This window comes from Juglans microcarpa x Juglans regia, chromosome 3D (assembly GCF_004785595.1).
Source record: "Juglans microcarpa x Juglans regia isolate MS1-56 chromosome 3D, Jm3101_v1.0, whole genome shotgun sequence".
In the NCBI taxonomy this organism is placed as follows: Eukaryota; Viridiplantae; Streptophyta; class Magnoliopsida; order Fagales; family Juglandaceae; genus Juglans; species Juglans microcarpa x Juglans regia.
This window is the reverse complement of record NC_054598.1, coordinates 7568676-7592810: the sequence shown is the minus strand read 5'-3', so window position 1 is coordinate 7592810 and position 24135 is coordinate 7568676. Positions and strand designations below refer to the sequence as shown.

General features: G+C 35.4%; 3 protein-coding genes across 4 annotated transcripts; 2 read left to right on the top strand and 1 right to left on the bottom strand.

Annotated features, from left to right (window-relative positions):
* Positions 1–9606: 9606 nt before the first annotated feature.
* On the top strand, positions 9607–12352 carry LOC121256065 (probable xyloglucan endotransglucosylase/hydrolase protein B). 2 transcript variants are annotated; one of them, XM_041156686.1, is made up of 5 exons: positions 9607–9767; positions 9905–10095; positions 10217–10317; positions 10616–10809; positions 11714–12352. In XM_041156686.1, the coding sequence occupies exons 2-5, from the start codon at positions 9909–9911 to the stop codon at positions 12111–12113; spliced, it is 882 nt and encodes a 293-aa protein (XP_041012620.1). In that variant the 5' UTR covers positions 9607–9767; positions 9905–9908; the 3' UTR covers positions 12114–12352. The 2 variants fall into 2 exon arrangements, with proteins under 2 accessions (XP_041012620.1, XP_041012619.1); XM_041156685.1 differs by having other exon boundaries at positions 9638–9793.
* A 4048-nt stretch (positions 12353–16400) lies between these two features.
* On the bottom strand, positions 16401–19301 carry LOC121254387 (glyceraldehyde-3-phosphate dehydrogenase A, chloroplastic). Its single transcript, XM_041154397.1, has 5 exons — positions 19260–19301; positions 19043–19171; positions 18156–18460; positions 17785–18029; positions 16401–16990 (listed from the first exon to the last, which is right to left on the bottom strand). Exons 1-5 carry the CDS (start codon positions 19299–19301, stop codon positions 16488–16490), a joined length of 1224 nt encoding a protein of 407 aa, XP_041010331.1. The 3' UTR covers positions 16401–16487.
* A 1761-nt stretch (positions 19302–21062) lies between these two features.
* Positions 21063–23092, top strand: LOC121256064 (UPF0481 protein At3g47200-like). The gene is made up of 2 exons (XM_041156684.1): positions 21063–21802; positions 21995–23092. The coding sequence occupies exons 1-2, from the start codon at positions 21215–21217 to the stop codon at positions 22712–22714; spliced, it is 1308 nt and encodes a 435-aa protein (XP_041012618.1). The 5' UTR covers positions 21063–21214; the 3' UTR covers positions 22715–23092.
* Positions 23093–24135: the final 1043 nt, after the last annotated feature.

Here is a 24135-nt window from a genome sequence, read left to right as displayed (position 1 = left end):
TTAGATGAAAATTACGTAATTCACTTATATAACTACTATATAAATTAATATATAATATATAAAAAATATTCAAATATATATATTTGTAGTTCGGTAGGTCCAGGGGAAAAAATCTCACCCGAAATCCATTCGGTCTCATAAATGGAGGACCAAAACCAACCAAACAAGTTTTCAGCCTGGTTCGATCCAAGCCAAAAAATTTTACACCGCTACCTAGGATTAGGGGTATTACCTGTCCCTTCCCCTCCCTCCACACCCGCATGGCCGGGGTGGTCATTTTTCACCCTATCCTGAGTTGCTCGTCGTCCGCCCTTGTCTAATGAATAGGCGGATTTTTCAATCGACTGCCCGTACTTCGACCAACAAAACTCCAAATAGACAAACCCACATATAAATTCCAATCCTTACATTCAAATCTCAAAATATAGATCAAACTTCAAATACGTAGATTTAACCATAAATAATTAAAAAAATAGGGAAGAACAACTTACGCACAACCACATCTTAATCGTGAGTCTCGTAAAGATACAAACGATCAAATCATAGTTGGGAGTCGCAGAAACTCACAGTCATGGCATGGTTCTGGGTCTATGTGCATACCCGATTGTAAAAACTCATGGTCACGGCTTGGTCGTGGGGCTCTAAAGACTCATAGTGCAATCCACAACCAAACTATCGTTGTGGGTTGCAGAAACTGATGGCTATGGTCGTGGCCTATCTCTCGGCCACAATTAGCTCAAGTGACCCACAACCATGGATCTGTAAGAAGAAAGCTAGAAGAATGTGAGGAGGGGGAGAGATAGAAGAATACAAGGGCTAGAGGAAACAAAGAACAAAAAAAAAAAAAAAAAAAAAAGATGAAGGCTGAGTTTGGTTGCAAGATTCAGTTAAGTTCAATTTAATTTTAAGCTGAATCTAATATTTAAACACTCAACTCCAAATTAGTAAACTCATCTCAACTCAAAACCTCCTTACATGTATAATCCACAACATTTTTTAACTTAACACATATTTATACGTAGGACTCATGACCTTTTTCAACTTCTTATAAAAAGTACTAAACTTATATTATCATCCAAACACACTTTAAACTCAGTTTAGATAAGCTCTACATAACTCACTCCATTACTCAACTTATTACAATTCATAAAAAATTGTGTTCAACTGAGTTCAATTCAACATTCAAATGTAATCGAAGAGTATGGGAGAGAGAATAAGAATGAGCTTAAATTAGGATTTCTCACTTCTACGGTATGGGGCGGGCATGTACGTTATATATGTGCGGGTGGGTGCCCATGTCCGCCCTCGTCCTCTTTATTAATGGTAGTCTGGTTTTGATAACTTGCGGGTGTGGGTGGATGGGCCAACCCGGCTGGGTATGGGGCCATCCCACTACGCCTACCTAGGATGGCCAACCATCTCCCATGAGATTGGTGGGAATAACCTTTTAGATATTTAATTTAACTTTAAATTTTTTAGATTTAATTGTAAAGTATGTGCTTAAATTTTACCTTTTAAAACAAAATTAATATCATAACTTTAAAAAACTCATTATCAAGTAATTTCGTTAATCTCTCATTAAAAAACTAACTGCATGCCCCACGTGTTAGCAAATCAAAGATGCACATGTGCAATCTCTTTTTAATTTTTTAATAAGAGATTGACAAAAGTATCTAATTATGAATTTTTGAAATTTAGATATGAGTAATGAGTTTGGAGAATATTGAAAATATAGGTCTTAATTTGCAAAAACCTGAAAGCCAAAATACTTATTTTACAATGAACATTTTTTTGTTATTAGAATTTTTTAATAGGACGATTAAATACATTCCATTCTTTGAGAAAAAAAATAATAATAATGAGAGAGATTGATACGTCAACCTCCCATCTCATCAAATGATGTAAGATCATGACGGTAAATGCTCTCTTATAACATATTTAATTGGTAAATTGCACCGATAAAGAAATAACCAAGGATTAGCTATAAATCAAACTTCTGATCATAAAGGTCATGTACTTGGTCGGGCAACGAAACTTGCATTCATAAATATAGTTGGATAAACTGGACCGTTTGTAAGTTAAGCTGAATTAAATTTTTTATAAATAGTAATTAGTTGAAATAGTAGAATGAATTTTTTAAATTCTATTTAAAATTAGATTCAATTTAAAATTAGACTGAATTAAAATTCTAAACGAGACTAAACGATTACAAGTCCTCTTCGTTACATGACGTTTGAAGACAAAGACTAACACCTAGCAACAAAGAAATAGACATTAATCGACCGACCTCATTAAAAAGCAAAAAACAAAAAGCCAGGGTCAACTGGAGAAATTTACATGTGCAAAACCAGATTGTTTTCCTTTTTTAGGGTTGGTAGATTGTTGATCATGACTTGGTTAGCTGACATCCATATCTCGATTAATACAATAACAGCAAGCATGAAAACATTAAAGATTGGAGGCTGAATATAAGTGAGAACGGGTTGACTGCGTATATTTTCCAGCAGCGCCCAAAAGAGAAGCCGGGGGGGATTGAATTTTTGAACGCGGATTCATAGTAGCCTGACCTTTTTCACCAGAAGACACGGTCAAACTGTATTTCTAAATTATAAGTTGGACCAATGACAGCATTTTTCTAATATTTTTCCGTTGACCAATCTGGTGTGTACGAGTCTCCTAATGCCAACGAGTGCTTGGAACTTCCGCGAAGGTGACATGTATTGTACCCTGTTCCACACTTCCAATCTTAATGGCATCTCAGGTTGTTTTTCGTTCTACACAGGAAATTTTACATGTCTGTCTGTCTGTCTATCTGTCTGTCTGTGTTCTTCGGGCAATTCTTTGAGGCATGCTCTACGTTATGACTCGGCTTGGTTTGAAAAATAAATTCATCTCAATTTATCATTATAATTTTTTTAAATTTTAATATAAAATATAATAAATAATTTAATTTTTTTAAATTTTAAAATAATAATAATAATAAATAATATTCTAATAATATTTTATCATTTTAATTCAATTCAATTCAATATTTAAATACAATCTTAATAACGATCCAATAGATATATAGTCACATCGTTGCAACAATGACAATGAACATGGAGTTCATGGAAAAAGAATCTGGCTTTTCTGAGATTCATGGTCGAGTTCACTACGTACGATATCGATATGTTGATGCCACGTGCACCAACGAACGTTCGTCTCACTGTTTTGGGTCGGGGAGAAGGGTTTGTGAGAGGTCGAGAGATTCCGAACTGATTTAGTTATATAAAATTAAATTATTTTATTTTATTTTATATAATTTTTATCATTTTTTAAAATTATTATATAAAATATAATAAATAATATAATTTTTTAAAAATATTATACCTCATTTCATCGTAACCAAAGTCAGACATTTTGTCGCACTTGGAATTTGAGGGAACATCTTTTGATTTTTTTGGCTCCGCCACGTTAATTTCGCTATTTAATTTGGTTAAAATTTAAAGGGTCAGCCATCAGTGCAATGAGTTAGCCAGCATTCATTCCCTTTTCCTAAATTATTTCACGATTCGATTCGTTGATGTATGACTTTCGTTGTTGGCACTTTGTGGAAATCAAATGTCGATCCAAGAAATTCATTCGACAGAAAAATGTTCATGAGAAGGTACTTGTACAAAAGAAAATGATTTTGATGATATAAACGGGTCAAAAATTGTTGTGGGGATATGTCATGTCGAAACGCTACTCGTAAAAATATTTCATAAAAATAAATTTACATATTGTTATGATTTTATATAATATGATTTAATTATAAATTTATTTTTTTAAAATTCTTCTATGATTTAAATATTTTTCTATATCATGATGATTCAAGTCGTTCAACCCCACATAATATTCCACTTTTCTTGAAGTCCAAAAAAAAATAACAAAAACTTCCAAACTAATTAAGCCATTGATTAAAAAATGGTACATCCTAAGTTCAACAGCTTCTGTGGACGTACCGTGGACTGTGGAGCGACTATAATTTTATTAGTAAGAGCTAAACTTCATTTGCAATGTGAAATTTTTTAAATTTCCACTTTATTAATAATATCGACCCTATAATGTATTTGAAATTTTTATTTTTTTAAGTATTTTTTAACATCCTTAATTATTAAGAAAAAATTAAAAAAATATACAATTTTATTAATAGTCATTTTCTTAATCATTATGTAAAAAAAATTAAAAATAAAAAAATAAAAATAAAAATAAAAAAAATATTAAATAAATAATAGAAAATAACAAACCTATCATTATTGCATAAATATTATAATTTAACACAAAGCTTCGAGAAGAGCTTTGACCTCAGGCATTGGGCTTGTCCTTTCTTGCTGGTTGATAATAGACTGAAAATCTTGCTACGAACCTCCCATCTGATCACCTCCAGTCACCCTTGATTTCCCGAACTCTCGATGAGCTTAATTTGTGAGTGATACAAGAGATGGGAAACTCGGGGAGGGGATAAAATTATTTGAAAAATTATTTACATCAGCTGCTGTAGTCGCAGCACATCGTGTTGAAAAAAAAAAAATATCACTTTGAGTGTGCGGAAAGTGCGGCTGATGCATATCATTACTCAAATTATTTTGTCCAAGAAAAAGATTTGAGTGAGTGTTGGTGACGAACCGGATTTGAGAAGGCAATGCTCACTTTAGACCTTAATTTGTATTGAGTGGCCCGGCCTATTATATTCATGTGTCCCTTTATCATACGACGTAATTATAATATAATAAAATATAAATTATTATATAGAATAATTTTTAAAATTTCAATAAAAAAAGATTTTATTTAAAATCTTTAAATAAATTTTTTTGAATTTATTAATATAACAACTAAAATGAAGCCTCAATACGAATTTTGTACTTCAATTTAGTAAGATCTTAAAAAAATTATTTAAAATATAAATAATTTATTGTATTAAATATTAGCTTTAGTATTATGAGGCCTTGTACTCATTAAAAAATATTAAGTTATTTAAAATTTTATTTAAGAAAATGATTTTTATTTATTTATTTATTTTTTAAAATACCTCATTTTTATTTTTTGAAACCTTATAAAAGGTGGGGCGGCCTTAGCATTGAGCCGCCGGCCCTGATAGTATGAAACATGGCAGCATGATAAGAATTTGAGATTTGATGAGAATGTCTGAAGAAAACCCATTACCCACACGCAGGTTGGAGTCGGCTTTAGATTCATGAACTTTGGGCCTTTATCATCCTAGAATTCTGACCTGCACGCTGAAAAAGCCCAAAACTGTATTACGATAAATATCCATATTTTCCATTGAAGAGAAATTAGAGTTTTGAAAATAATATTAGATATACTTATGAATTGTTTTTATTAAAAAAATATATATAATTATGAATTGTTAGAAATACCGCACATTTTTTTTTTAAAAAAAGTGAGATCTTTTAATAAATTTTTGATTTTTTTTTTTTTTTTTTTTATGTAAGTCTCATATTTATTTATTTTTTAAAAAAAAATGTGTGACACTTACAAAATTTATGACTATAAATATCATTTCTCAGCATATATATTACTGAGAAAACCCATTACCCATGTTTATCCCTTCTAATGGTTACGTGTCTTTGTTATTTTTTTGGCATTATTTTTTTTATTAAAAACATATGGATTAAAAATAATGTCTTAATAAAAAAACTTAATATAAATGTTACTTATCATCCACATACTACACACCAACATGTGATGTATTATTTTTATCCTTCTATTTAAACATTATAAATAAAATGATAAAAATGATAAATTATATATTGATATGTAGCGAAAAGAATTATAAGTATAATTTTTCAAAGAATAATGCTAGAGCCACTGCTAGGGCACCCGTTGGGCTCTAGTATGTGTTTTTTTTATATAGATTTTTTTAACAATTTTAAATATTTTGAAAAAATAAAAAAATTCATAACATCATTTAAGAATACTTCCTTAATCATGAAGTAAAATAAAAAAATCATAAAAAATATTTTTTATTTTACTTTGTAATTAAGGAAATATTTTGTAATTTTTTTTTAAACTTTTTATTAAAAAAGTATTTTTTAATGATATTATAAATTTATTTTATTTTTTAAAAATAATTAAAAATATTAAAAAAATTTATGTAAAAAATAACTTAAAAAATACATGAAAATAGAACCAGCGTAGCCCCAAACAGTAGCTCTAGCATTTGACCTTTTTAAGAGCGTAAAAGATATTGAACTGGAGCATTCCAGTTATGCGGATATTCGGATATCGGCGACTAATCCACTCGACGGCAGGGATATATGCGTAAACTCACCCAACATAAATTGTTAAAGTTAGACATGCAATAAATTTCATCCATATAATCGGAACAATAAGATTTACAATATAATTATTCTATTATCGAGTTGGTATATGAAGTATACTATTCACATAACTCAAATGCTAATATTTAATTTGTAAAATTTAAAATTTAAAATTTATCTTTTAAATTAAATTATGTTATGTAAGTAATTTTACTGCCCGTTTGAAAATATAGTTTTTCTTCATCATATCACGTATTAGTTTTCAATCCACCTAATTATGTGCATATCATAGATTAGATTATGATTTGAAGAAAAAGAGGAAGTAGAAAAAGAATAATTATTTACAATAATAAGAGGGAAAGGAAAAAAAAAAAAAAACTGACAAATTTTCAAATAATAAAATAAGGGTAGTGCTAGTTGTGCCCACTAGTACAAATTTTATTTTTTATTTTTATTTTTACATTTTTTTAACAAATTTAAATATTTAAAAAATAAAAAAATTAAACCAATACACTAATAGTCACTTTTTTAATCAATAAGTAAAATTAAAAAATTAAAAAAATAAATAAATACATGAACGGTCAAAATGAGGCGACATAGTAGCATTATTTATAAAATAAACACCATAGAGAGTTCTTAAAGAGATTAAAAATTAATAATAAAACCAACATATAATTATAGTCTAGAAAGAAAACATAAGTAGTATGATGTGAAAGAAAAAGTAAAATAAAAGTATCAAAACGAAGTTGTAATTGTATTTTAAATAAAAACAGGCATATGCACTAATACATATGCAAAACTAATGGCTCTAAGATAAGGTTAATTCTATTGTCTACAATTAGGTGTTTCGAGAGTGATATTTGAATTTGACTTATCTATACTTGTTAATTGATTTTTTAATTCAAAATGTCGTCTTGGGAAGTATTATAGTATTTGGAATGACATTCTTTCTATCATTTTCTGTTCTAACCAGAGTTTGACCTCACGAGAAATGGCCAATTCATTAAAAACCAGACATGTATGTTTGGATTTTGGGAATGCCCAAAACCGAAGCAGACGCTCCTTTGATTTGGGCTTTAGTCTCTTTGAAAGCTGGGAAAAGAAAAGCCTTTAAGCGTACTGTACATCTACTCCAGATGTAGCTAGCATTCAAAGCCTGCATTAATCGACCGCGTTCTCGGCCGCTTGCAATGGATTTGGATTGATTTTCAGATTTGAAACCCTGACCCCAGACTGCCATCCAATGACTGACACAGCTAGCAGCAGCAGCAGCAGCAGGAGGTGCATGAAAGCAATGAGAATAACCCCAATCCTGATATGAAAATGATCATTTTGGGACACGTTCACAAATTTGACAGCTAATAACAAAAATCTCCGGGAAGGGCAGGGCCCCCTTGGAAGATGATTTTAGCCTAATCTTATGCACAAATTACCTGTTGAAACCTGTCATGACATTAATGCCACATGTTTTTGCTGGTTCAGAAGCTGGTGGGAGGGGCGAGAATTTCTTTATGTTGCCACTAATTTGCAAATAATGGGCTTCAACCCTTAGACATCTTTGGTGGGCAGTCTTGTATATGTCCTCCTAACTAATATGCTTGAAAAGATGGTTTCAACTTTAGAAATGGTTTAACTTTTGAAAGATCCCACAAAATGGGTTTATCATTTACTTGAAAAAAAATATAACAATTAATATCATCACAGAGTCGGTAACCAGGGAACAGTGGAAAAATTAATCAATGGAAAATGACAAAAATGAGAGAGAGAGAGAGAGAGAGAGAGAGAGAGAGAGCGTTTAAGAAAAAAAAGATGAAGAGAATTAGAAATAAATGGCTGGCGAAGAATAAAAATCTGCCAAGAATCTGGAGCTGTGGATTATAAGAGAAATGGGCAGGTTGGATAGAGCTGGAACTGGAACACAGGACACGTGGCCAGTTCAGAAGCAGTTAGCAACTAGCTTAGCTTCTCTTAGCTAGCAAAGCAAACCCTCCTAATGACGATATCCCATCACAATTATTCACATCCACCAGAATGAATGGACCATTGCTCTCTTTGTGCTTTGTATATCTCTATCTTTCTTTCTCTCAGGTACGGTATAAGAGCTTATAATTTCGATGGTTTTATGCAGATTGCAGAGCATTCAAGGGGCATGTGCCCAGGTTTACACTGTTGGTGTGCACTTTGCAGACCAGCCTCATGTTTAATGTTCTCTGGATCCCACCTTCCTACCTACACTTTTGAAGATGATAAAATCTATTTAACATCTTAATTTTTATCTTTTCATCATTTCATAATATAATATTAAATAATAAATTTATAAATAATTTTTAATTATTTAATATCACATCACAAATTAATAAAAAAATAATTAAAATTAAAATAATAAATAACATTAGTCTCTCAACACTGCTGATTCTTTATAGATAAACTTTTTGACCTCTATATTGGTCAATACAATCAACCTGTGCACATCCATCCACGTAGATTTTTTCCAATATTTTTGTATATTATCCGTTATATATATAGAAAACTCAAATATAATTATATAAGTAAGTTAATTTATTTAAAATTTATTAAATTTGCACGTACATCTCAAATTGAACACACTTAAATGTTTGTTTTTTGGACCATAAATGGCTATTTCCAACGAAATTTATGGGTAATGTAAAGAGTGGCTGGTGGGTAGTTGTGCATCGCCATGGCTTTTCAATTTATTTTGTAACTCAGAACTAAAAAAGAAATAATACCCATCTTGGACTGATTGCAATCGAGTCTTTGTACTCGAACAAAAGAACTAATTGTTTTTTACTATTTTGATCGGTTTGTATGGAATGGATGACCAGTGATATTGTAGAATGCCTGTTTCTTTGAATGTGGGGAAAATGCCTTTTTTTGCCATACCCGTGAGCTGTGCTGAAAGAGAAAAACAGAGACAAACACGTACATAAAAAGACAAAAGGTAAAAGAAAGTGCAGATCTTTAAAGGAGGAACGGGTGGGGGCACCGGGCATAAGCAAGTAAACAAAGGGTGAAGGCCGACGCTCTCATGTGACCATGACCTTAACTGAGAGAGACTGCACCCTCCTCGATTTGTCAAAATTTTTACGTGCCTAGAGAAAAACAGAGTTTGTAACACTAGAACCCCTCAGCTCAGATTAACAAAATTAAAAAGGAAAAGAAAAGAAAGTTACTAGAAAGCCTGCACCAGTCACCACCGCCATTGATAAAGCTCTATCAACACCATTATATCATCATCATTATTGTTATTATTATTATAATAGTTAAGGATTATTTCATTGTTCATGGGTTAGTAATGTTGTCCAAGAGGATATCAGATAAAATCAAACACAGTATATCAGATAAAATCAAGAGTCTACAAAAAGGGCTTCCCCTCCTCCACTTTTCCTCGTAACATCCTCGAAGACCTACCTCTCTCTCTCTCTTCCTCTTTCTCTCTGTCGCTGGGTAATGCTTCAGAAGAAGGATACCCGGTCTCATTTGTTCATTCGCTTCTTTTGTTATTAGAGATATCTCAGTTTGCTTTATTTTTATTTTTTTAAAATTGAAGTAAGCTCAGTTTTGTTTGGTTTTTTTGTTTGTAGAAAAATGGGTTCTTATGTGTGGACTCTGTTACTGGGTTTCTTATTTATTGTCCCCGGAACCATGGGAGCTCCTCCGAGGAAGCCTGTTGATGTGCCATTTGCTAGAAACTACGTGCCCACATGGGCTTTTGATCACATTAAGTACTTCAATGGAGGCTCTGAGATTCAGCTCCATCTCGACAAATACACAGGTACTAAAGAGTTAGAGAAGTAGACTAATGCCATCTGCTCATAGAATAAATGCTTGTACATGTCTCATCTTAAGCTCCTGTCGCTCATATTTTCCTCCAACACATGTTTGATTCTTAAAAGGTACTGGCTTCCAATCCAAGGGTTCGTACTTGTTCGGCCACTTCAGTATGCAAATCAAGTTGGTTCCTGGGGATTCTGCCGGAACAGTTACTGCCTTCTATGTGAGTGATTCTCATCTCATTTGTTTTTCATCTTTCAATACACTTCGGTTATAGTGTTATCGTATCAATTGTCTTGGGAAGTTTATCCGATTGGAAGAAAAAAAAAAAAAGAAAGAAATTTCAGTGGTCGCAAAAACAGAGTACTTGTGGCCAACGACCCCAGTTTAGGTGGGATTTTACTTGAGTCCGCTTGATTTTACAAAAATCCGAGATTTTTACGCTCCTTTGCGCTTTTCTTCTCAAGTGTCCCCAAATCCTGTTTTGGTACAGCACTGATCTGTTAATGTTTATGCTACAGCTATCATCTCAAAACTCGGAGCATGATGAAATAGACTTCGAGTTCTTAGGTAACAGGACGGGGCAGCCTTACATTTTACAGACAAATGTCTTCACAGGAGGGAAGGGCGACAGAGAACAGAGGATATATCTTTGGTTTGACCCAACCCAAGCTTACCACTCCTACTCCGTTCTCTGGAATCTGTATCAGATTGTGTAAGTTCCTCTTTTTATTTATTTCTTCCTTTTTTGGGGGAAGTTCTTTTTCTTCTTCCTCTCTTTCTGCATTTGGTTTGGAAAATACCTAATCAGGTTTGTAGTTTATGATTCTCGTATCTAAGTGTTCATAAAAAGGGGAGAAGAATAGGACTGAACAAATTTTCTCAAGTCTACAGATTATTTTTGCTTGCGCTCTTTGGAGTAGATTTTCCTTAACATTCCTGGCTCTACATGAGTGGGGTGGTTTCCAGTTTAGTTGTTGATATTAATGACTTGATAGAAATAGATTCTTCTTACCCAAAATCGTTAATTAACCTATAATTATTTTTCATCCCTATAGGCTATAACCGATGATCAACAAATTATCAGATGAAATTTATGATGACCCTCTATTACCTTGAATATTTCCTGAAGAAGGAAAAAAAAAAAAAAAATCACCTTGACGAAAATCCTACCCTTGACTAGAGATTCTTTCATTCTTTCTTTCTTTTTTTGAATCCAGTCTCACGGGTTCTTTCAAAACTACTCTAAACCGGGATAAATAGATGATATCTCGTAATTCATATCCATCAACATCCAATAGTTGGCCGCAATCATGGGATATACGGTTGTCACGTATGTAAACAGGATTTTCCGACCAAACAGGAACATAAATCAAACAAAGCAACGACTAATGAAGTCGGTGTGTCCATTAGTGTCAACTCTGGTCACCAGGAACGAGGATTGGTTTCATCATGGGGCCTTACTTTGTAAACCGTAGAAGCCGACAGAAGTCTTTTGAAATCAATGATGAGAATCGGGAGAGATTCAGTACCTTTTTTAAAAAGTGGAAACACTGATTTGTCTGCATGTGGACATTGGGGAATGGAAGAGATAATGCTGTACTTTTTCACTGTGTCAGGTTCTTTGTGGACGACGTACCCATAAGGGTGTTCAAGAACTGCAAAGATTTGGGACTGAGATTCCCATTTAACCAACCCATGAAGATTTACTCCAGCCTCTGGAACGCCGATGACTGGGCTACAAGGGGCGGCCTCGAGAAGACAGACTGGTCCAAGGCACCCTTCATCGCCGCCTACAAGAGCTTCCACATCGACGGCTGCGAGGCGTCGGTGGAGGCTAAGTTCTGCGCCACTCAGGGCAAAAGATGGTGGGATCAGAAGGAGTTCCAAGACCTTGACGCTTATCAGTACAGACGCCTGCAGTGGGTCCGTACCAAATACACCATTTACAACTACTGCACTGACAGAGTCAGATACCCTTCTATCTCACCAGAGTGCAAGCGAGACAGAGATATATGATTGATTCCTGAAGCCTGATACTACTGCTACTACTACCATTTGTTATATTTACCATATTAAATTATGGGGGATATCTCTTGCTCATTCGTTATTTTCCATAATGTTTGATCCACTGTGGTTTATTATTACCTGGGTTTCCGATATTTAAATGGGGTGTTTGTGTAATCTGTGTAAACTACTGGCAAGATTTATGTTGTCCAGCTTGCATGTGGACTAAATCCCAGTGAGTTTTATCGTCTTTATATATTTTATAGTGAAATACTTCGATGAAGATTTCCATGTAGAAAATTCGGGTATTCGCATGCTTGGCCATTTAGGTTTTTTAATGCTTTTGCGTGATGCAATTATAGATGCACGAGAAAGTGGTCCATGCAGTTTGCATGTGCATTAATAAGAGCACTGGCATCGATTCTTCAAATTTTGAAAAGATGTAGGTAAAATGATTTATACTTCTTTATAAAGTAAAACTAGAAATACGAGTTATAAGTACATCTTCAAATTATTTCTAATTATTTCTAGTATATCTTTAAATGTATTGTTTATCTTCAAAAATTATATTTTATTGTAAAAATTATCTTCATTTTTTTTTTTTACTTTTCACTTTCTTCCCTTTCTTTCTTGCCGAATACTCCATTTTTCTCTTTCCCACTATTTCTCTCGATTTTTCTCTTCTATTAGTTTCTCTCTCCCTTTTCTTTCTTCTCATTTTTCTCTTCTCTCGCTAAACACCCCTTCTCTTCCATTCTCTCCATTTTTAGCATAGGTAGAATTATTGCACACGAGTGGTGCGACCGAGTAAGACGGTTTTATAATAGAATAATACTACTATGTCTCTTTAATTTGTCTCTCGTTTTGATCGTTTATGTATTTAATTTTTTTTTAAAAAAATTTCTTAATAATTAAGGAAATGACTATTAGTGTATTAATATTCTTTTAATATTGTAATTATGTAGGTAATATTTATTTTTTAACAATATTCTTTCACCTTTTCAAATTGAAGAGATAAAACTTATGTATAAAGAGATAAAAAAGACGAACTTCACAATGGAGTGAGACACCAACTGAAATGACAGCAACACATGATGACACTAAATACGAGAAGAAGGCCATACTGTAAACATCTAGCCAATGAACAGTCAAGTAAAGTTGCTGAAGACGTTGGGGGGGAGAATGCGAAGGTTTTTGCTGAGAGGCCTTGAGGCAAAAAAGCTAAGAAAGAAAATTTGGGAAAGTGGAAGACCTAAGAATCATGTGATGCATGTTGATATCAATATGGCATTAGGTCAAATGATCGAGGATAGACGGTTGCGCATGGTAGAAAAAAGAGTATACATGAAGGCAGATCGTGATAAAAAAACATAACTGGAACTTGATACAATAAAGTGGGAGGCAGAGATGATGAGCAAGGATCTTGCTGGCATGAATGCCATGTAGCAAGCCTAATTCATTAATATTCAGAGGGAAATTTATGAGGCATCTCTAAATAATTCTGAATGTATATCCGAGAAATCTCTATCCACACCTCATGGAAGTGTGTAACTATTAGGTAGATTTGTAGTTAATCTAATTTTAGTGACTGCCCAACCACATGTGAAGGAAGAAATATGTGGCTGAGCAGCAACTATGAGATCTCAATTTATTTTTTGAAATGGATGATATTCTTTTGAAATTGTGATATGATGAAAACAATAACAAGGGAGGTTTTGGGTTGCTGATTTGGGTTGTTGATGGGTTGCTGCTTTGTCTTGGAACAATGAGCAAGTTTCAATTTTGTAATTTTTGTGTTCAGTTTTGTTGCTGTTGATGGATTGCTGTAATTGCTGTTGATGTTGATGTAAGAAATATTATTGTAATTGCTTTGTCCTGGAACAACGAACAAGAAATATTATTGTTGTTGATGTGTTGCGAGAATTTCATTTTTGTGTTCAGTTTTGACATTCGTGAAGGAAGAAATATTATTATTAATTAATATACAGAACTGTTTTTAAGCGTTCGGGCCAATTTTCCTCAAATAACAACCTTCCTATTACATGCTGCCACCTCAAAAATTACATCAAATTCAAGTTACTCCCGTTCACGTGGGAAAAGAAAGGCAAACAAATAGGAAATCGATCTCCACTTCACGGGAACCTCAACTTTGCTATGCTTCCAGTTTCACCGCCGAGTAGAGTTCCACCGCCAGTAGTCCATCACCCACTACGCCCACATGAAAATTGTCTACAAATTCTAGGGCGAAAGTACCAAATCTGTAGAAAAAAAATCCAATAAAGAAAGAGAGAAATACAACACAGTTAATTAAACTTGCCTTGATATTAACGTTGAAGACGAAAATGAGAGAGAGAGAGGGAGGGGCTATTACCTTCCTGTGTTGCCGATCGAAAAAGAGATGACCAAATCTAAGTATCTATTGCATGTGAAGAGGAGAAAAAAACACCAGCAAAATGTAAGAAAAAGATTTCCCTCTCAAATCTGTAGAAAAAAAAAAAAAGATAAAGAACAAGAACAAAATCCTTAAAAAAAATTCACTTACAAATTTTTAGATTCATATTTGTAAAAAAATTCAACTCAGAAAGTAAAACACTTCAAAAAATTCCCATGTAAATCAGAAATCAAAACACTTTGAAAAATTTATACTCAAATCTATAAGGAGAAAAAACCATAACCAACAACAGCAAACAACGAAAATATAAAGCCTTACCAGAATCGTCGTGGTGGGGTTTTAATAAGCAGGTTCATGATTGCGATTGACTAGAAACTAGAAAGAGAATTTGGGTTTTTTTTTCCCTTCGGTGGAGAGGGCCGTGGGTGAGAATGGAGAGCAGTAATACCTTGGGTTCCTGGGTTCCGTGGGAGAGAATGGGGAGAGAGAGAGAACGCGTGCGTGATTCTATGCAATTGGGGCACAAGATAGTGGGATTGAGTTGGCTACGTGGAAGTCACTCATTGGAGATTGGAGGGCTGTTGGTTGGGAAAAAACAGATGGACCGATTCTAAGGATTTCTCTAACATAGTTAGTGTAATTGTAAAATATAAAAAAAAAAATAAAAATATTATTATTATAAAAATAATATTATATTATTATTTTGACTAATCTAATGTGTGATTATGGTTAGAGAGATTTTAGATTTAAGAAAAATATGTACTTTTCAATAAATTTTGAAAATGAGTTTGATGAAACTAATGCTAATGTTCTAAAACCCCTAAAATGTTTGTTTTACCTGAGTCTTGTTTTTCCATCATCTTTCAAGCTCGAGATGAATAAACATGGTAGAACTTGAAACCAACCAGGTTATCTATATTAAATTAAGGGGATTTACCTGAAAAAGAGGAGGAGGACGGAGGACGGGGAGGAGGAGGAGAAGAAGACATGCATATAATAGTTTCACAGATTTTCAGTGTTAGCATCAGAAACTAGTTTTCATGGGCTTTACAGAGTTGATAGCAATTCTATTGAATTTCAAACGGGGGATGAAAGCTATATCTGTTTAAGGCTTTAAAAGCAAAATAGACCAATATATCTTAGATTTTTGTAGAACAGAAATTCTAATCCAACCTAAACAAATACGGATCCATATCTCTCTATAAATCATTGGATGACTGACTTTGTGTGATAAAGTTGAGCTATTCGGCCCAATCGAATCCACCTAATCATACAGGGCTTGCAGAAGCCTTAACCAAGCGTCCACATCATATAAGGCAGGCCTCCAAATTGATGTTTTCTTCTCATTTTTTAGATTCTACCAAATCTTTGTTATTTTTTTATTTATTTATAATACTAATAATAAGATTTCCCTCATACATTCATGTCATAGATTTATTTGATTGCCGTTCAGATTTAAATTGCCCTTGGAGATCGTCACAGTATCAGGCTTTATTGCAACAATTATTTCAACTTTGATTCAATTTATCTACCGATTATAGCATATCAGTTATTTTCTAATAAAAATTATGAATAAAATTGAGATACCGTTCTCTTCTTAAAAAATATCAGCAACGCTAGGCCTTCGACAAATTGACCAAAACGGAGCTTATTGTTTGTACTGAGCCAATAGTTGGAGTTTGAATAATTATTTTAAGAAAATTTGTTGTCCTTTTCGTTTTTTAGTGTCGTACGGAATCAACAAAGACTTGGTGCAGATCTTCTGCCATTATAGAAGAAGCAAACATCCTAGCATTTGTGTTCATATCAATAAAGTATAAAAGCAAGATTATTATGCTAATTTTGAATAATGGGATTGCTTGTTTTGAATAAAAATAATACTCATCGAAAAAAAAAAAAACAAAAGGTTCGATCACAACTGATTACATATCTTCAAAATCAGAAATCTACAAGAAAACTGGGAGAGAAGTTCATAAACAGCATGAAAGTGGAGGTCACTTCCAGTTGTTGGCAACAATATCAGCAAGATCAACTACCCTCTGTGAATAACCCCATTCATTGTCATACCAAGCAATCACCTTAACCATGTCATCTCCCATAACCATAGTTAGTGAAGAGTCAACAGTTGATGACACGTCACTGCACCTAAAGTCCACCGAGACAAGAGGCTCATCACACACAGATAGGATACCCTTGAGTTCGTTTTCAGCAGTATCCCTGAAAGCTGCATTTACCTCCTCTGCAAATGTCTTCTTTGACACTTGAACAACAAGGTCCACAACTGAGACATTAGGTGTGGGCACACGGAGAGCAATGCCATTCAGCTTCCCTTTCAGGCTAGGAAGAACAAGGGCCACAGCTTTTGCAGCACCAGTGGAAGTTGGGACTATGTTGAGAGCAGCAGCTCGTGCTCGGCGAAGGTCGCGGTGGCTTGCATCAAGAAGCCTCTGGTCTCCAGTGTATGAGTGGGTGGTCGTCATTGTACCCTTAATGATGCCTAACATATTATAATAAATGTATCAGCATAATGGACATGCCTTACAACCACGCTAGAGGATTTGGAAGTAGTGATGAATATTCATGATTTAAAGTTTGATGACATAACCAAAGGGAAAACTACTTCTTCAAGCATAAAGTTTGCCAGAAAAAAGAGCTAAAAGAATCAATCAATTATAGTCAACTCTAAAGACATCTTTAATAAATGCGCAACTATTGCAACTGGTGCCCAAGCTCAAGCCAAGAAAGCAGAGAAGTAGATAAAATATCATATACACAACAGAACAACATGCTCTCAGTAGCATTCTCAATGACTGGTTAAAAAAACAGATAATATTCTTATTCCTCACAGTAAAGAAAGCCATCAAAATATGGTGTTGGGGAGTTAGGGAGGAGGCTCGATAGCAAGGCCACAAAGATGCCAATAACAAGGCTAGTGGACAGCGAAGAGGTGATTGTCGAAAGATTGAGAAAACTGTGAGGCCAATTGGCGAGCATGCAAATGACATTTTAGGCCGATTATTAGGGAAGACTTGTTACTTTGTCAATACAAGTGAAAGAAAATACTGCGATCATGAATGCGAATCGGACAAACTATCGCGTTCATGAGGCAGAGAAAGGGTCTTAACAGAGCTGAAGGTTTAAGCAGTGAAAACTGTGGAAGCAACCGCATGCTCTTGAGCGGTAGTTCTGGCAACCAAAATATTGAGGAATCGTTCTCAGCCATATAGATATAGTTATAAAAATGAGAAAGGCGAGATGCAGAGAAAGGAGAAGTACTGAGAAGAAAGTTACCGAATTTCTGGTCGAGGACCTTGACAAAGGGGGCAAGGCAATTAGTGGTACAAGAGGCATTGCTGATGATGGTCTCGTCTGGGTTGTAAGCGTCGGCATTAACGCCGACCACGTATGTTGGTATATCACCTTTCCCAGGAGCAGTGATGAGCACCTTCTTCGCCCCTGCCTCTATGTGCTTTCCCGCACCATCCCTGTCCACAAACACTCCTGTCCCTTCTATCACCAGGTCTATCTCCAAGTCCCTGCAAAAACCACCCTCTTTGGTTACTACTCCATTTACGTACCACTCCTCCCTACCCATAATAGAATAGAGGAAAATGTTTTGTTTTTGAGCCATTCAGAAGCTAAGAAAAAAAAAATGAACCTACTTCCAGGGAAGGTTGACGGGGTTGCGGTTGGAGACAACTTTGATGACCTTCCCATCAACTGAGATGGCAGCATCGCCTACGGGCTTCACGTCAGCCTCGAAGATACCGAGGGTGGAGTCGTACTTGAGAAGATGGGAAGCTTGCTTGACACCGCCAGTGTCGTTGATGGCAATGACGTCCAGCGGGGAGTCCTTCCTGCCATGCCAACATCTCAAGAAGTTCCTTCCAATTCTCCCAAACCCATTGATCGCTACCTTCAGTTTGGCCTCCACCACACCCTTCCTGTAACCACCGTTCCTGCCGACCTACAACATTGCCCAGTAAAACGTTGAGAAAATCCGATTCTGACTACTAGCTAGGTCGCCTAGAGTTAATTAAATTAATTAAGGCATTTATATTCCTAAATGTACTATGAAATCCCGAAATCCAAAATGGCACCCAAATTTCTTTTACGAAGATTTCTTATGTCGCCTAACCCATTTATCTGAAACGACATTTTCAGTTGCCTACCATCTTAAGTTGATCCAGAACCAAAGCCAACGATAATGATCAATCAAATTATTCATATTTAAACCACATCAATCCCACTCTGCAGAAAGCAGATTGATCACCCAAATCGATCCTTGTCCTGGTTGTCCAAATGATCATACTAGTGGAGACAGTTGGTCGTAAAAGTTAGTATGTGTTATGATTCAATCGAAGAACAATCCATGCACGCATTATGAAGTGTCAGCTAAATCAAACATGTTTCCTATCGAGTCTTGGGTTTTGAGATTGCATTATGATTCATTGATTCATACAGTAAGTAAGAAGCTCAAACTATGTCGAGTATGTAGTAGTCCTACATAAGGGATCCCTCGGGGGTGGGAAGTTCAATTCAAACTCACAGCAGAGGTCTGGAAGGCAATAACAGAAAGCAAGTCTTCGGAGGTTTTCCGAGCAAAGGGAAGAGAAGCTACTGAACTGCGAAGGCCAGCGAATTCGGAGAACCCTGACCCGTGACCTGAACACAGAAACTAATCTATCACGTCAGTGGGCGTCACAATAACAAAATAAGACAAAGGAAGCTAAATGTAGAAGAGACGAATGGGTATTTGAAGAGACCTTGAGAGATGGCTTAGGCACAGAGAGAGTAGCAGAAGCCATGGTTGTTTACTTTACAACGTCAGCAACAGTTGCAGCAGCCGCAGCAGCTCAAGTGGCCAATGTGAGTTCAAGAAAGGGAGGTGGAGGGTAGATAATATGGAGAGGATGAGATTCTTGATAGCCTCTCGTTCAACTTATGGCTGTGGTTCCGTAGCATGTTATTTCTTCCACATCGTCAATGAACCTGCGTTCTTATCTCTCTTATACCAATGCCATTGATTTTCTGGGTTCCGGGCCGAAATTTGAGCCCAGTTTAGGTAATGGGGTAATTGGGCTTTATGCTATGAGCCGAGCCCGATCACAAACAGTTGTAATTGGGAGAAAAAGACAAACTCTATTCATGGATTTGATTATTGTTATGAATCAAGTTTTGATATGTTAGCGATGTGAAGGATGTGATCACTTGCAAATATAATTTTTCTCCAATTTTAATTTTATGATTTTATAACGAAAGATCAAGATATTGATTGAATACTACAAAGAGTGGTGCTACTCTGCCGCCTATCCACTGTGTGCCGCCTAGTGCAATTTGTACTTTTTTTTGCTTTTTATTTCAAATATTTTTTTAACATATTTAAAAAAAATTTCAATATACTAATAGTCAAATCCTTAACCATTAAAACTAAATAAAGAAATAAATATATATAAGTTGTCAAAATAAAGAAGCACACAAACATTATTCATATTACAAATATATTGAGGGCTCAATCGGGGGAGCCTTTCTTCTATGTCCGTACACGTCCCTTGAGGCCTTGTGGGCTTTCTGGGTTTGGTGTAACTCCAAAGGCCCGAAATTGTGAGTGGCTACGTGGTCGGGTCCTTCCGGAGCCGTAGGCCGCAAAAAGAGCGAACCGGGACTAATGAGGAGTCGGTCGTGTCCATGTATGGGCCAGCACCACAGCAATCAAATAAATGAAAAAAAAAAAAAAAAAAAAGTATATTGCAATGTTTTTTTTCTTTGTTGATAATGGTTGGTGAGATGGTCATCCTACAATCATCTGCTCTAAGTAAAGATATAATACTCAACATTATTTATTTATTTATTTATTTATTATAAAAGATATTTGGGACAGGTGAAATTGCAGAGAAACTTTTATGTACAAGTGGGCCGAGCTATGGAGTGAGAATCAATTAAAGTAAGATGCATGCATGCTTGAGATGCATGTTTCTGATCCTCAATTAATTAATTAAAGATGCATAAGTGAAAGCGGGGAAGGTGCTTGCATGTTTCGATCGTTCCGTTGGTACTGCATGCACGCAGATCAGCACCCTGAAATGTAAGTAAAGGGATGAAATGGAGAAGTTGAGCTAGTAGATCATACGGTGAACTTCATAACATGATGAGGCACCCTTTAAAGTGCAGAAATGGAAGATGTTCTCTTGTACTATTTATTATTAATTGGAGCCCACATTGTTAATGTTCTTGAGCTATCGTGTAAAAGTGGTAAATGTCCTTTTTTTTTCGTTTCCTCTGATCATCTTCTTGTTGAAGATCATGCAACTGGGAAAAAAGATGCAACTTTTGTCTATTGCTCGTGTTTACATCACAAACAGCTTCGCATGTGATTAAGGACAAAAGCTGCCTTTCACTTATTACAAGAAAGGAATGTTGCAAATGCAGAGCATATTATATCCACTGAGTAGAGCAGAAAGGTCTAGATCTCCACTTGGCCCCAAGCGTTTTCAGCATTAGGAATACCATAATGGGTGCTTATTATGACGTGAGAATCAATCAATTGCCTTGTGAGTAAAACGTCCAAGAAAACTTGGATACTGGAGATAGATATCTGCATGTTTCTGATCCTCAAGGATGTATAAATGAAACCAGAAGGTGATACTAAAACAGGAGAGGGAAAGGTGCTTAATTGTTTTGATCATCTTTCCCGTTATTACTGCAGACATTCTGGACGGTAATGGGAGATTCGAAATGGGTCATAGACGTCAACGATGGAGTAAAAAAAATGGGGGATACTTCAAAGGGGAGACAGCAGTGGGAAAAGCATTCAATCTATGAAGTACCTGCAACCGTTAAAGATCTAAACAAAAAGGCCTACATGCCGCAGACAGTCTCCTTCGGTCCTTACCATCATGGGGAAGCACATTTAAAGCGGATGGAGGAGCATAAGCACAGGGCATTGCTCCATTTCTTAAGGAGATGTGGAAAACCCGTTGAATCGTGCCTCGACGCTTTAGATAAGGTCGTGCAGGATTTGAAAGACTCGTACGAGCCGCTCGATCCCAAATGGGCAGACGACACAGCCGGATTCTTAAAAATGATGACTCTCGACGGATGCTTTATGCTGGAAATCCTTCGTGCCAGTGTAGATGAATCGAATGACTATGATTCCAAGGATCCAATATTCAGCAAACACGGGAAACTGTATATCATGCCCCATATCAGGCGCGACATGTTGATGCTTGAAAATCAGATCCCAATGCGGGTTCTTGAACAACTGCTTGAAGTTGAGAAAGGCTTCAACGACGTTAATAATCCAGTGAAGGTGAAATCTCTCCTCTGTCTACGTGAAAAAATCTTGCAATTTTTTCTCAACTTTCGTTATATTTAGATTTATAGATCACAAAAAAATTATATAAAAATAAATTAAATTTATAAACTGATGTGATTTAATACATAAAATTATTTTTAATGTAAAATATATTTAAAGGATGACGTAAAACCACATCATGAGCAGGATAAAAAGAGTGTCAATCAACTCGTACTCAAGTCTTGGTTCCCCAAACCCCATTACTCAGATATGGGCGATTCCCTGCACGTATTGGATGTTTATAGGAAGAGTCTGCTTCAGCAAAAGGGAAACCATAAAAAAAAACATGAGGGGAGACCACTCGTACAGGACAAGCCAAGTGGTGACGAGATCGTAAGATCTGCAACAGAGCTTAATGAAGCCGGAATCCGGTTCAAGGTAAACAAAAATGCGAGCCTCAAAGACATCACTTTCGCCGGCGGGGTGCTTAGGCTTCCACTCATCATCGTGGACGATGCCACCGAGTCGATATTCCTGAACTTAATAGCCTTTGAGCGTTTCCATGTCGGGGCTGGCAACGAGATTACCTCTTATATCTTTTTCATGGACAACATCATCGACAATGCAATGGACGTTGCCCTCCTGCATTCGAGTGGCATCATACAGAATGCCATTGGAAGTGATAAAGCTGTCGCCAAGCTCTTCAACTCTCTCTCTAAGGATATAACGCTCGACCCAGAAAGTAGCCTCGATGTAGTGCATAAAATGGTCAGTGAATACTGCAAGAAGCGCTTGAATAGGTGGCGGGCCAATCTCATTCATACCTATTTCAGAAATCCCTGGGCTATTCTCTCCCTTATTGCTGCCATCTTCCTGTTTGCGCTCACCATAGTACAGACCGTATACACAATACTAGGTGTCAAATGATTCTCCACCGCCTTCTCATTACTATAAACCTCCTCTTCCTGACCTCAAAACGCCTCGCCATCGAAATCGGTTGCATACGCAAAGGAGTGGATCCCATTCCTAGCCCCTGTTTCTGTGGTTTTACATTGAGTCTGCTTTGGGTTTTGGAAAATGTTCTCCTTTCCATAATAACTTTGAGTGATCTCGTTTCATTGAATGGTTTCAGCTGTGGGTTTGACAATGGGCTTATTTGTTTTTTTTTTTCTTTTTTCTTTTTATTAGCGATAATGGGGCTGTTTGATAATCTTCCCTTCCTCGATGTCATCTGAATAACATGCCATACATATGTTCCCAATAATGTAATCCCAGCTTTATTATGATAGACATATTTCTTTACCATTCTTATGTGCCATCATAAAATGTTGAGTCCTAATGGTGGGAAAAAGACATCTTTTGAATGAGATACCACGAAAAGTTCCAATGAGATTTCCCTGTTTAAAGCTCTACCTAAAAGTTTAAAAAATACTTAATTTAAACTATCTTACTACTATTCACAAAATTCCCATCTCATATCATTCTCAAACATCTAGTACAAATAGGCCGAGCCATGGAGAGAGAATCAATTAATTGCAAATTAAAAAAAAAAATTAACTAATTGAAAGAAAAGTAAGATGCATGCTTGAGATACATATTTCTGATACTCAATTAATTAATTAAAGATGCAAAGCAAGAGTATTCACATTGACTTAGCCAAATGTAAATGTAAACTAAAATTTGGCTAGCAATCCCTTAAAATGGTCTACATAGAAAGAGGTAAAAGGCAAATATTTTACTTTCTAGCTACAGTAACTCTCTAGTAGATAGGGTGAACTTCATAACACGATGCAGAGGCACCCTTTAAGAGAATATAAATGGAGGAAAGAAAAAAGCATTCGTCTAGAGTTTAAGCCTAGTTTGGATACTGAGAATATTTCAATGCTATTCATTATTTTATTATTACTTTTCACTAGTATTCACTATTCTATTATTACTTTTTCACTACTATTCACATAATATTCACTATTATGTATTCACATAATACATGGAAGATGTTAACCTACCTCATGTATTTATTATTAATTGGAGCCCACATTGTTAATGTTTTGAGCTATCGTGTAAATGTGGCAAATGCCCTTTCTTTTTGGTCCTCTTCTTGTTGAAGATCATGCAACTTGTCTATTGCTCGTGTTTCATGTACTAATTCAGGCGTGAGCTACTTATATATATATATATATATATATATATATATATATGCAGATTGTTATTCTAGGAACAAGGGTAGAATATCACAAACAGCTTCGCATGTGATTAAGGACAAAAGCTGCCTTTCACTTACAAGAAAGGAATGTTGCAAGTGCAGCATATTATATCCACCGAGTAGAGCAGAAAGGTCTCTCCACTTG

Coding starts and splice junctions, on each gene's coding strand:
- LOC121256065 (XM_041156685.1), top strand. CDS start 9,771: ATGCTTCAGAAGAAGGATACCCG. Junction 10,096..10,216: donor CCATCTCGACAAATACACAG/GTACTAAAGAGT, acceptor GATTCTTAAAAG/GTACTGGCTTCCAATCCAAG. Junction 10,810..11,713: donor TGGAATCTGTATCAGATTGT/GTAAGTTCCTCT, acceptor TCACTGTGTCAG/GTTCTTTGTGGACGACGTAC.
- LOC121254387 (XM_041154397.1), bottom strand. CDS start 19,301: ATGGCTTCTGCTACTCTCTCTGTGCCTAAGCCATCTCTCAAG. Junction 19,172..19,259: donor TGCCTAAGCCATCTCTCAAG/GTCTCTTCAAAT, acceptor GTGATAGATTAG/TTTCTGTGTTCAGGTCACGG. Junction 16,991..17,784: donor GGTCCTCGACCAGAAATTCG/GTAACTTTCTTC, acceptor ATAATATGTTAG/GCATCATTAAGGGTACAATG.
- LOC121256064 (XM_041156684.1), top strand. CDS start 21,215: ATGGGAGATTCGAAATGGGTCATAGACGTCAACGATGGAGTAAAAAAA. Junction 21,803..21,994: donor ACGTTAATAATCCAGTGAAG/GTGAAATCTCTC, acceptor CATCATGAGCAG/GATAAAAAGAGTGTCAATCA.